Genomic DNA, 13,665 nt, shown 5'->3' with positions numbered 1-13,665 from the left:
AGGCACAGTAGTGTGTGTGGCCTCCACGTGCCTGTATGACCTCCCTACAATGCCTGGGCATGCTCCTGATGAGGTGGCGGATGGTCTCCTGAGGGATCTCCTCCCAGACCTTGACTAAAGCATCCGCCAACTCCTGGACAGTCTGTGGTGCAACGTGGCGTTGGTGGATGGAGCGAGACATGATGTCCCAGATATGCTCAATTGGATTCAGGTCTGGGGAACGGGCGGGCCATTCCATAGCATCAATGCCTTCCTCTTGCAGGAACTGCTGACACACTCCAGCCACATGAGGTCTAGCATTGTCTTGCATTAGGAGGAACCCAGGGCCAACCGCACCAGCATATGGTCTCACAAGGGGTCTGAGGATCTCATCTCGGTACCTAATGGCAGTCAGGCTACCTCTGGCGAGCACATGGAGGGCTGTGCGGCCCCCCAAAGAAATGCCACCCCACACCATGACTGACCCACCGCCAAATCGGTCATGCTGGAGGATGTTGCAGGCAGCAGAACGTTCTCCACGGCGTCTCCAGACTCTGTCACGTCTGTCACATGTGCTCAGTGTGAACCTGCTTTCATCTGTGAAGAGCACAGGGCGCCAGTGGCGAATTTGCCAATCTTGGTGTTCTCTGGCAAATGCCAAACGTCCTGCACGGTGTTGGGCTGTAAGCACAACCCTCACCTGTGGACGTCGGGCCCTCATACCACCCTCATGGAGTCTGTTTCTGACCGTTTGAGCAGACACATGCACATTTGTGGCCTGCTGGAGGTCATTTTGCAGGGCTCTGGCAGTGCTCCTCCTGCTCCTCCTTGCACAAAGGCGGAGGTAGCGGCCCTGCTGCTGGGTTGTTGCCCTCCTATGGCCTCCTCCACGTCTCCTGATGTACTGGCCTGTCTCCTGGTAGCGCCTCCATGCTCTGGACACTACGCTGACAGACACAGCAAACCTTGCCACAGCTCGCATTGATGTGCCATCCTGGATGAGCTGCACTACCTGAGCCACTTGTGTGGGTTGTAGACTCCGTCTCATACTACCACTAGAGTGAAAGCACCGCCAGCATTCAAAAGTGACCAAAACATCAGCCAGGAAGCATAGGAACTGAGAAGTGGTCTGTGGTCACTGCAGAACCATTCCTTTATTGGGGGTGTCTTGCTAATTGCCTATAATTTCCACCTGTTGTGTATTCCATTTGCACAACAGCATGTGACATTTATTGTCAATCAGTGTTGCTTCCTAAGTGGACAGTTTGATTTCACAGAAGTGTGATTGACTTGGAGTTACATTGTGTTGTTTAAGTGTTCCCTTAATTTTTTTGAGCAGTGTATATTTAGGGGGACAGAGAGAGAGAGAACAATATATATTTAGGGAGAGCGCGAGAGAGGACAATATATATTTAGGGGGACAGAGAGAGAGAACAAGATATATTTAGGGGGACAGAGAGAGAGAACAATATATATTTCGGGGGACAGAGAGAGAGAGAACAATATATATTTAGGGGGACAGAGAGAGAGAACAAGATATATTTAGGGAGACAGGGAGAGAGAACAATATATATTTAGAGAGAGCGCGAGAGAGGACAATATATATTTAGGGGGACAGAGAGAGAGAGAACAATATATATTTAGGGAGAGAGCAAGAGAGAACAAGATATATTTAGGGGGACAGAGAGAGAGAGAACAATATATATTTAGGGGGACAGAGAGAGAGAGAACAAGATATATTTAGGGAGACAGGGAGAGAGAAAAAACAATATATATTTAGGGGGACAGAGAGAGAGAGAACAAGATATATTTAGAGAGAGAGAGAGAACAATATATATTTAGGGGGACAGAGAGAGAGGGATGTGGAGCGCGAGACGGTGAGAGCGAGAAAGAGGGATGGGGGAGCGAGAGAGACGGCGAGGGATGAGGGAGAGAGTGAGATGGATGAGGTAGAGAGAGGACAGCAATCGAGAGAGAGAGAGATGAGACAATTAAGGCTTGCTTAATGAGAACAGAGCAGCAGTTACCAGGGGCTATAGCCAGGGCTGCTGAGACAATCTCTGTTACACACACACACACACACACACACACAGTCCGATCTGCTACTCACTTGCACCTTAGGCCGGTGGCCAGCTTGACCATGGCGGTGTTGAGAGAGACGATCCAGTCAAGGAGCCACATGGCCCAGAGGCTGGGGGACTCTCGGACAGGCTAACCAAGGAACGGTGCTAAAATCTGGAGCTTGCTCTCCACGCCACTCCCCTCTTCTCTGTACCACACCAGAACTGAACACACTGCGCTGCCTGCTCACTGCACAGCTAATATTACTGAGCTACTGAGGCAGGAGAGGGGGGAAGAGGGAGTGAGAGAGGGGGGGGAAGAGGGAGTGAGAGAGGAAGAAAGAGAAAGAGACAGGGAGGGGAGAGTGAGGAGGGAAGGAAGGAGAGAAGCGAACAGGACTCAGACGAAGGGGAGGGGGGAAGGAGAAATGAGAAAATGATGCTGGTGTGTATAGAGTGACAGAGAAAAGGAGTGAGGAAGGAATGAAACCGACGTGAAGAGATGGAAGAGTGCGGAAGTGAGAGATACAGGGAAACTAAAGACAGGAAGTTGAAGTTGTGTTGTGTAGACCGACTGTCAGTGTTAGACCATCTTAGGACAACCAGACCCAGCCTGAGGACTGGAGGCCGTGTGTATTTCCCCTGAGCACTGGAAGCAAAGTAGGTGTGTGTGAGTGAGAGAGAGAGAGAGAGTGAGAACTGCCAGCATCCCAAAAAGACAGCCAAACAGACTAGGCAGTCCCTCTTTATACTGCAGCTACCAAGACCCTAGGCACTAGTTACAGGGATTGGTGTGTGTATGTGTGTGTGTGTCTGTACCGTAGTGTCCTCACTTCAGCAGCCTTACGTAACAGAGTCCTCTGAGGGCTGCGGCTCAGCCGTTTGGAGAGCAACCACCAACCGAGACACTTTTATTTAACCCTTTTTTACCAGGTAAGTTGACACATTCTCATTTTCAACAACGACCTGGGGAATAGTTGCAGGGGAGAGCCAATTGGAAGCGCACACGCTTGTAGAGCAAACCCCGTCCCCAATCAATTTCACAAGAATCCTGAAACTAATCAAGCCTCTCTGGGACCACTAAACTCTGTTCCAAGAGGCGATGCTCCATGACATATACCCCGAGAGCATCTGGTCAGCGCGGCGGTGGCACAGGAATCCTCATCTCTCCCAAGTGGACATTCTCTCTTTCCACTGACCCATCTGTCTATCTCCTCATTTGAATTCCATGCTGTCACAGTCACTAGCCCATTCAAGCATAACATCCTTGTCATTTATCGCCCTCCTGGTTCCCTTGGAGAATTCATCAATGAGCTTGACGCCTTGATAAAGTTCCTTTCCTGAGGATGGCTCACCCCTCACAGTTCTGGGTGACTTGAACCTCCCTACGTCTGCCTTTGACTCATTTCTCTCTGCCTCCTCCTTTCCACTCCTTTCCTCTTTTGACCTCACCCTCTCACCGTCCCCCCCTACTCACAAGGCAGGCAATACGCTTGACCTCATCTTTACTAGATGCTGTTCTTCTACTAATCTCACTGCAACTCCCCTCCAAGTCTCCGACCACTACTTTGTATCCTTTTCTCTCTCGCTCTTTATATCACACTGCCCCTACTCCTCAGGTGGTAATGTGCCGTCGCAACCTTCGCTCTCTCTCTCCCGCTACTCTCTCCTCTTCCATCCTATAATCTCTTCCCTCTGCTAAATCCTTCTCCCTCCGATCTCCTGATTCTGCCTCCTCAAACCTCCTCTCCTCCCTTTCTGCATCTTTTGACTCTCTATGTCCCCTATCCTCCCGGCCGGCTTGACGACTCATTGCGAGCTAAAAGAAGAGGACTCTGGGCAGCTGAGCGGAAATGGAGGAAAACTAGACTCCCTGCGGACCTGTCATCTTTTCACTCCCTCCTCTCTACATTCTCTTCCTCTTTCCGCTGCTAAAGCCACTTTCTACCACTCTACATTTCAAGCCTCTGCCTCTAACCCTAGGAAGCTCTTTGCCACCTTCTCCTCCCTGCTGAATCCTCCTCCTCCCTCTCTGTGGATGACTTCGTCAAACATTTTGAAAAGAAGGTTGACGACATTCGATCCACATTTATTAAGTCAAATGACACCGCTGGTCCTGCTCACACTGCCCTACCCTATGCTTTGCCTTCTTTCTCCCCAACCTGCCCGCTTGACCCTGCCCGCTTGACCCTATCCCCTCCTCGCTTGACCAGACCATTTCCGGAGACCTTCTCCCTTACCTCACCTCGCTCATCAACTCATCCTTGACCGCTGGCCATGTCCCTTCCGTCTTCAAGAGAGCGAGAGTTGCACCCCTCCTCAAAAAACCTACACTCGATCCCTCCGATGTCAACAACTACAGACCAGTATCCCTTCTTTCTTTTCTCTCCAAAACTCTTGAGCGTGCCGTCTCTAGCCAACTCTCCTGCTATCTCTCTCAGAATTACCTTCTTGATCCAAATGAGTCAGAAAAATCTGTCGACGTGCCCTTGAGCAAGGCACTTAACCCTAATTGCTCATGTAAGTCGCTCTGGATAAGAGCGTCTGATAAATGACAAAAAAAATAAAATAATGTAGCTCAGTTGATAGAGCATGGCGTTTGCAACGCCAGGGTTGTGGGTTCGATTCCCACGGGGGGCCAGTATAAAAAATAATAATGTATTCACTAACTGTAAGTCGCTCTGGATAAGAGCGTCTGCTAAATGACTTAAATGTAAATGTAAACTTAGTAAATAATATATAAATAATATGCCATTTAGCAGATGTAAATGTAAACTTAGTAGAACCACCCTCCCCCTGGCTTAGACCCTAGAGCGTTTTTAAGTCTTATTTACAGTTTTACTTCAAGATATGAAATGCCACAATGACGTTTGTTCTTCAAATTATGTATTTTATTAAAATATAAAAATTAACTAAATAGCCCACAAAATAAAAGGTTTTGTTTTCCCAGTTTCTCTCACTCAAAATATGAAGCGGAAAATGTAGCCGGCTGAAAATTAGTCTGTAAGCAGCCGAATTAGCCGACAGTGGAAACACTGGTGATTTGTCTCTAATGAAAAGGCTCTTTGCCATTAACCCTGTAAAGATTCCAGTCAGAAGTCACTCCAAACACACAGAGGTATTCAGTGAAAGCATAAGACAGACTGTACTGTCATAGGAACACCACTGTCAACAGGAATAATGTCAACGGTCCTTTAAATGTACTCGTTTTATTAATGATCAGTAACAGCAGCACTAAGGGCAGCAACCTTCTCTCCTACCACCGAGGAGGAAGCCTCTTCACACTATTGAGATGCAGGAATGCCTGCATCAGGGCAGCTTTCACTTCACATGTGTGAAAGTGAAAGTGATTGAGTCAACCTGGTAATGTCCCATGCCTTTTGGACCTCCATATTTTGGGAGGGAAAGTAAATAAATAAAATTTCTATTTACGTTTACATTTTAGTCATTTAGCAGACGCTCTATCAGAGAAAGGACATTTGACTTTCAGAAAAACGTATTGGTCAAGCTCAGGCACTTAACTTAAGAAGTGCATTTCCCAACCTGTTATGTGCACAATCCTAACAGGGTGGAAATGTGGAGCCTAAATTAGCCATAGGTCTGTGAGTGAGCAAGATTGAGCATAATGGTGAACACTTGAACAGGATTTTAAATCAAGCGTACTTCAAAAATGTTAATTTTGTCTATAATTATACCTAATATTTGATTTGATTTTGCCTAACAGGGTGGAAATTGATGAGTGAGACAAACTAACATGAAACATTTAAAAAAAATAGATAAACTGGATGTTTATTTACCTTTTAATTTTTCCCCACCAAAGAAATGACACTCCCTGAATGTGGTGTCATTGTAGGAAAGGGTTGTTTTCTTAAAGGAGAATTACAAACTAACAGGGTGTTAAGTGATATCAGCGACACAGAAAATCTTAAATCAAATAAGAATAAATAATATGAAAAAACGTTATTGATGAGACAAGGAATATAAAATAATGAATTAAGATAAATATTTTTGGCTTATATTTCTCTTGGAAGCTGATGAATAATACCAGAGGACATGGCAAAAACGCCAACATCCACTGAAAGAAAGTGTTCAAAATGCATAAAATTCCCTTTCAAGATCCAAATGTTTGTGTTAAGGTAAAGGACACCTGACCTTATATTTAAAGCCTTTTGGAAACCACATTTTACACTACATTTACATTTTAGTCATTTAGCAGACGCTCTTATCCAGAGCGACTTACAGTTAGTGAGTGCATACATTATTATTTTATAAATATATATATTTTTTCATACTGGCCCATACTGGTTGGACTCAAACCCACAACCCTGGCGTTGCAAACGCCATGCTCTACCAACTGAGATACATCCCTGCCGGCCATTCCCTCCCATACCCTGGACGACGCTGGGCCAATTGTGCGCCGCCCCATGGATTCGAACCAGGATCTCTAATGGCGCAGCCTTAGACCACTGCGCCACTCGGGAGACACACTACTATACACTAAATAAGAAGTGATATGTCCTGGGGACTGAAAAGGCACCGGATGGCTGGAATGACCCAACCACACAAATCAGGATGAGGAATGCACTGAATAAATGTTTTTATGAAAACCAAAACACCAGGCAGCTACCAATAAAAATATTATAAATCACACATACACTAACTACATCAGTGGTTCCCAACCTTTTTCGGTTACTGTACCACCAACTGAATTTTGCTCTGTCCGCAGTACCCCTCATGTGCATTTTACCAGTAGGCCGATCGTCTCATGAGTCTTCTCAAGTACCCCTGGTTGGGAACCACTGCACTACATGACCAAAAGTATGTGGACACCTGCTTGTCGAACATCTCATTCCAAAATCATGGGCATTAATATGGAGTTGGTCCCCCCCCTTGCTGCTACAACAGCCTCCACTCTTCTGGGAAGGCTTTCCACTAGATACTAACTGTAAGTCGCTCTGGATAAGAGCGTCTGCTAAATGACTAAAATGTAGATGTTGGAACATTGCTGTGGGGACTTGCTTCCATTCAGCCACAAGAGTATTAGTGAGGTCGGGCACTGATGTTGGGCGATTAGGCCTGGCTCGCGGTCTGCGTTCTAATTCATCCCAAAGGTGTTCAATGGGGTTGAGGTCAGGGCTCTGTGCAGGCCAGTCAAGTTCTTCCACACCGATCTCAACAAACCATTTATATATGGACCTCGCTTTGTGCACAGGGGCATTGTCATGCTGAAACAGGAAAGGGCCTTCCCTAAACTGCTGCCACAAAGTTGGAAGCACAGAATCGTCTAGAATGTCATTGTATGCTGTCAGATGAAGAGTGACTCATCCCTCCAAAGGATGTGTTTCCACTGCTCCAGAGTCCAATGGCGGCGAGCTTTACACCACTCCAGCCGACGCTTGGCATTGTGCATGGTGCTCTTAGGCTTGTGTGCGGCTGCTCGGCCATGGAAACCCATTTCATGAAGCTCCCGACAAACAGCTATTGTGCTGACGTTGCTTCCAGGGGTAGTTTGGAACTCGGTAGTGCGTGTTGCAACAGAGGACAGACCATTTTTACGCGCTGCGCTTCAGCACTCGGCGGTCCCGTTCTGTGAGCTTGTGTGGCCTACCACTTCGCGGCTGAGCCGTTGTTGCTCCTAGACGTTTCCACATTAAAACAGCGCCGGAGAAGATGGCTGCCGTTTTACAGCCCTCTAACCATTTGTACTATTATGTGTGTTTTTCCGCGTTATTTGTAATTTATTTTGTACATAATGTTTCTGCCATCGTCTCTTATAACCAAAAAGAGCTTCTGGATATCAGGACAGCGATTACTCACCTCGTATTGGACGAAGATTTTTTCTTCAACGAGGCGGCCGCGAAGGATATCATGCAGACACCCGACAAGGCCCAAATCCCCGTCATTCGCGTGAGGAAGAGACGGAGATATCGTGGACGTAGATCGGGGTGCCTTGTAAGGATCCGACGGCGAGCGAGTAAACTGCCTCTTCCATCAATCCTTTTAGCCAATGTTCAATCACTAGATAACAAATTGGATGACCTAAGATTACGGTTATCCTACCAACGGGACATTAAAAACTGTAATATCCTATGTTTCACCGAGTCGTGGCTGAACGACGACAATGATAACATACAGCTAGCGGGCTATACGCTACATCGGCAGGATAGAACGTCTGACTCCGGTAAGACAAGGGGTGGCGGTCTGTGTATATTTGTAAACAACAGCTGGTGCACAAAATCAAATAATAAGGAAGTCTCGAGGTTTTGCTCGCCTGAGGTAGAGTATCTTATGATAAGCTGTAGACCACACTATTTACCAAGAGAGTTTTCATCTATATTTTTCATAGCTGTCTATTTACCACCACAAACCAATGCTGGCATTAAGATTGCACTGAATGAGTTGTACAAGGCCATAAATCAACAGGAAAACGCTCATCCAGATGCAGCGCTCTAGTGGCCAGGGGACTTTAATGCAGGGAAACTTAAATCCGTTCTACCTAATTTCTACCAGCATGTTAAATGTGCAATCAGAGGAAAAAAAACTCTAGACCACCTTTACTCCACACACAGAGACGCATACAAAGCTCTCCCTCGCCCTCCATTTGGCAAATCTGACCATAACTCTATCCTCCTGATTCCTGCTTATAAGTAAAAACTAAAGAAGGAAGCACCAGTGACTCGGTTAATAAAAAAGTGGTCAGATGACGCAGATGCTAAGCTACAGGACCGTTTTGCTAGCACAGACTGGAACATGTTCCGGGATTCTTCAGACAGCATTGAGGAGTACACCACATCAGTCACTGGCTTCATCAATAAGTGCATCAATGATGTCGTCCCCACAGTGACCGTACGTACATACCCCAACCAGAAGCCATGGATTACAGGAAACATCCGCACTGAGCTAAAGGGTAGAGCTGCCGCCTTCAAGGAACGGGACTCTAACCCGGACGCTTATAAGAAATCCCGCTATGCCCTCCGACGAACCTTCAAACAGGCAAAGAGTCAATACAGGGCTAAGATTGAATCGAACTACACTGGCTCTGACGCTCGTCGGATGTGGCAGGGCTTGAAAACTATTACAGACTACAAAGGGAAGCACAGCCGCGAGCTGCCCAGTGACACAAGCCTACCAGACGAGCTAAACCACTTCTATGCTCGCTTCGAGGCAAGCAACACTGAAGCATGCATGAGAGCACCAGCTGTTCCGGATGACTATGTGATCACGCTCTCCGTAGCCGATGTGAGTAAGACTTTTAAGCAGGTCAACATTCACAAGGCCGCAGGGCCAGACGGATTACCAGGACGTGTACTCCGAGCATATGCTGACCAACTGGCAAGTGTCTTCACTGACATTTTCAACATGTCCCTGACTGAGTCTGTAATACCAACATGTTTCAAGCAGACCACCATAGTCCCCGTGCCCAAGGACTCTAAGATAACCTGCCTAAATGACTACCGACCCGTAGCACTGACGTCTGTAGCCATGAAGTGCTTTGAAAGGCTGGTCATGGCTCACATCAACAGCATTATCCCAGAAACCCTAGACCCACTCCAATTTGCATACCGCCCCAACAGATCCACAGATGATGCAATCTCTATTGCACTCCACACTGCCCTTTCCCACCTGGACAAGAGGAACACCTACGTGAGAATGCTATTCATTGACTACAGCTCAGCAGTCAACACCATAGTGCCCTCTAAGCTCATCACTAAGCTAAGGATCCTGGGACTAAACACCTCCCTCTGCAACTGGATCCTGGACTTCCTGACGGGCCGCCCCCAGGTGGTAAGGGTAGGTAACAACACATCTGCCACACTGATCCTCAACACGGGGCCCCTCAGGGGTGCGTGCTTAGTCCCCCTCCTGTACTCTCTGTTCACCCATGACTGCATGGCCAGGCACGACTCCAACACCATCATTAAGTTTGCAGACGACACAACAGTGGTAGGCCTGATCACCGACAACGATGAGACAGCCTATAGGGAGGAGGTCAGAGACCTGGCCGTGTGGTGCCAGGACAACAACCTCTCCCCTCAACGTGACCAAGACAAAGGAGATGATTGTGGACTACAGGAAAAAAAAGAGGACTGAGCACGCCCCCATTCTCATCGACGGGGCTGTAGTGGAACAGGTTGAGAGCTTCAAGTTCCTTGGTGTCCACATCACCAACGAACTATCATGGTCCAAACACACCAAGACAGTCGTGAAGAGGGCACGACAAAGCCTATTCCCCTCAGGAGACTGAAAAGATTTGGCATGGGTCCTCAGATCCTCAAAAAATTCTACAGCTGCACCATCGAGAGCATCCTGACTGGTTGCATCACCGCCTGGTATGGCAACTGCTTGGCCTCCGACCGCAAGGCACTACAGAGGGTAGTGCGTACGGCCCAGTACATCACTGGGGCCAAGCTTCCCTGCCATCCAGGACCTCTATACCAGGCGGTGTCAGAGGAAGGCCCTCAAAATTGTCAAAGACTCCAGCCACCCTAGTCATAGACTGTTCTCCTTGCTACCGCACGGCAAGCGGTACCGGAGTGCCAAGTCTAGGTCCAAAAGACTTCTCAACAGCTTTTACCCCCAAGCCATAAGACTCCTGAACAGCTAATCATGGCTACCCGGACTATTTGCACTGCCCCCCCACCCCATCCTTTTTACGCTGCTGCTACTCTGTTAATTATTTATGCATAGTCACTTTAACTATACCCACATGTACATATTACTTCAACTATCTCAACTAGCCGGTGCCCCCGCACATTGACTCTGCACCGGTACCCCCCTGTATATATAGCCTCCCTACTGTTATTTTATTTTACTTCTGCTCTTTTTTTCTCTACACTTTTTTTTTTTGTTGTTTTATTTTTACTTTTTTGTTAAAATAAATGCACTGTTGGTTAAGGGCTGTAAGTAAGCATTTCACTGTAATGTCTGCACCTGTTGTATTCGGCGCATGTGACCAATAAAATTTGATTTGATTTGACTTCACCAATAACAGCACTTACAGTTGAAGAGGGCAGAAATTTGATGAACTTCCTTACTGGAAAGGTGGCATCCTCTGACGTTGAAAGTCACTGAGCTCTTCAGTAAGGCCATTCTACTGCCAATGTGTGTCTATGGAGATTGCATGGCTGTGTATTTGATTATATAAACCTGTCAACAACGGGTGAGGCTGAAATAGCCAAATCTACTAATTTGAAGGGGTGTCCACATACTTTTATATATAAAAGTATATATAGTCATCAATCAAATGTATTTATAAAGCCCTTTTTACATCAGCAGATGTCACAAAGAGCTATACAGAAATATAGAGTACATAAATGATTGCATTATCTAATGTTCACCAGTTCCAAGTCTAGACTGTCACGGCAGTGCACAACTGCTCGTGTGCTGCCCGGCCGACCCTACACTTTCAATTCAGTTATGCACAGCCCTTACAAAAAAAGATTGCAGTTTTGAAACTGCAGTAAAAGCGCAGTAACTGCAGTCGACTGTGGTATTTTGGATTTACATTTAAGTCATTTAGCAGACGCTCTTATCCAGAGCGACTTTACAGTTAGTGATGACTTAATTGCAGTTGGACAACAAACGTATTTTGGACGCATTATTTTCAGCATACTGCAAATTTTTTTCCCGTAAGGGAGAGGAGCACTCGACAGTAAATGTCTAACTAACCAACAGAAGTTACTAGTTAGTTACTTACTTTTTGCCGGGTTTCTTCGTCTTTGTCCTTTTCTTCCTAGCCTGGAGTGCAAGAACTGTCACCGGGATAGATGACAAAATATCATTTCATTCAGCAGAACCCTCACTTTCATGTCAATATTAGTTAGCTAGTTAGCAGCTGGTGTATCAAGCTAGCTAGCAACCAATTGGCTGGCTACTTATTTTGGTAACTGGCTATAGCTAAAACACCAGTGAGACTTTTTGCATAGCGAAAACCAGGGATACAAAAGCGGTTGCATAAAGTTACAAGTGTGAAGGTAGCAGCAAAGATACTGGTTAGCGATAACGACAGTTGCTAAAATGGCCAGACTTAGCTAGCGACAAAATATAGCTAGTTATAGTTAACACAGATGGTTTGGTTTATTCAATTGCACAAACGAGTTTAATAATCTGTTTATAACGTCAGAAATCAGGATGGTGCAAACTGAGATGTTCGACGTTTATTTGAGCGCGTGCACTCAAGCGGAAAAGACTAGTAGGACACGCCTGACGCCCAAACCAATGTTTTATTCCAGAATGTATAACATTTGAGTACGGCTTTGGTTAAAGCAATAGTCAGTTTTAGGTTTTTGCTATTCGGGTTAAGCGTCAGCTGTGTCCTTAGTCTCTCCCCCCACTCAAGCGCTGTGAAAATTAGCAATGCTAGCTAGCTTTACAGCTCATTTTAGCTAGCATGTGGTGGCTAGCCAGCTACAACGCGTGGTTCGCTATTGTTCAGTTTAGCAAAAAAATGCACGGCCTTGACAATTCCTTTAATAACAGTCATATGTCCAAAATCAACGGCCTCAGCTTGTTGGCGTATTACTGTGCGCATTCACTGATACTATTAATTTATCATCCCTATTCTTTGGGCAGGTTACCTTTCCTTTCCATGCTGTAAGCGAGCCGGCTGGAGTTGAAGCTGGAGTTGAGCGGTCCGTTTTTAGTGTAGCGGTGAGCGCAGGCGCCCCTTTCCAGGGAAAACTTCCACAACTTTCCCTCTTCACCACGCCCACTTACTGTCTCTGCCCCTTGGGAGACCTATGAAACAAAATAATAATTTATGCCAAATATATCCTCTTAGAAAATAAATATGTTCATGGATCCTATTGCTTTATGATTATATCGAATCTTATTACATGAATAAACCGTAGTCCTGCTTCACTTGCCCCAAAAATCGATCATTCGTCAATCAAGCAGATGTGGCCTAGGCCAAGTCTAGGCCTACTTTATTTATAGCAGGAGTTTGCCATGCATTTGATTTATTCTGTACATTTTCCAGACGCCTTCATGGCATGCAGGTTGGATGATACACTGTCAAGTGCCAACCTGTCCAACACCAGTCTAGTAGCGTTACCTAGTGGTACGAGTATGCACACACACCGATCAGGGCAAGCATAGATTCTTAAATAGCTGGTTTCCCATATTAATCTCAGGTAAAAGTGTAGCATTCCTACTAAACTCAGCAAAAAAAGAAACTTGTCTTTCAAAGATAATTCGTAAAAATCCAAATAACTTCACAGATCTTAATTTCCCATGCTTGTTTAATGAACCATAAACAATTAATGAACATGCACCTGTGGAACGGTCGTTAAGACTATAACAGTTTACAGACGGTAGGCAATTAAGGTCACAGTTATGAAAACTTAGGACACTAAAGAGGCCTTTCTACTGACTCTGAAAAACACCAAAAGAAAGATGCCCAGGGTCCCTGCTCATCTGCGTGAACGTGCCTTAGGCATGCTGCAAGGAGGCATGAGGACTGCAGATGTGACCAGGGCAATACATTGCAATGTTCGTACTGTGAGACGCCTAAGACAGCGCTACAGGGAGATAGGACTGACAGCTGATCGTCCTCGCAGTGTCAGACCACGTGTAACAACACCTGCACAGGATCGGTACATCCAAACATCACACCTACGGGACAGGT

At 46.2% G+C, this 13,665-nt stretch overlaps 1 protein-coding gene across 2 annotated transcripts in view; it reads right to left on the bottom strand.

Annotated features, from left to right (window-relative positions):
- Positions 1-12,701, bottom strand: part of srpk1b (SRSF protein kinase 1b) — a 55,968-nt gene extending 43,267 nt beyond the window's left edge. Inside the window, exons 1-2 of one of the 2 annotated variants that reach the window (XM_041887330.2) lie at positions 12,617-12,701; positions 11,737-11,791 (exon numbers count right to left, since the gene is read on the bottom strand). In XM_041887330.2, the coding sequence (XP_041743264.1) occupies positions 11,737-11,791; positions 12,617-12,629 (68 nt within the window). In that variant the 5' untranslated portion in view covers positions 12,630-12,701. Of the gene's footprint in view, positions 1-2,089; positions 2,244-11,736; positions 11,792-12,616 lie in introns of those variants that run through there. The other variant, XM_041887329.2, reaches the window with a different exon arrangement.
- Between the last annotated feature and the right edge of the window lie 964 nt (positions 12,702-13,665).

Source organism: Coregonus clupeaformis, chromosome 10 (assembly GCF_020615455.1).
Source record: "Coregonus clupeaformis isolate EN_2021a chromosome 10, ASM2061545v1, whole genome shotgun sequence".
NCBI lineage: Eukaryota > Metazoa > Chordata > Actinopteri > Salmoniformes > Salmonidae > Coregonus > Coregonus clupeaformis.
Note: the sequence above shows the minus strand (reverse complement) of the source record. Positions and strands in the feature narration are given on the sequence as shown.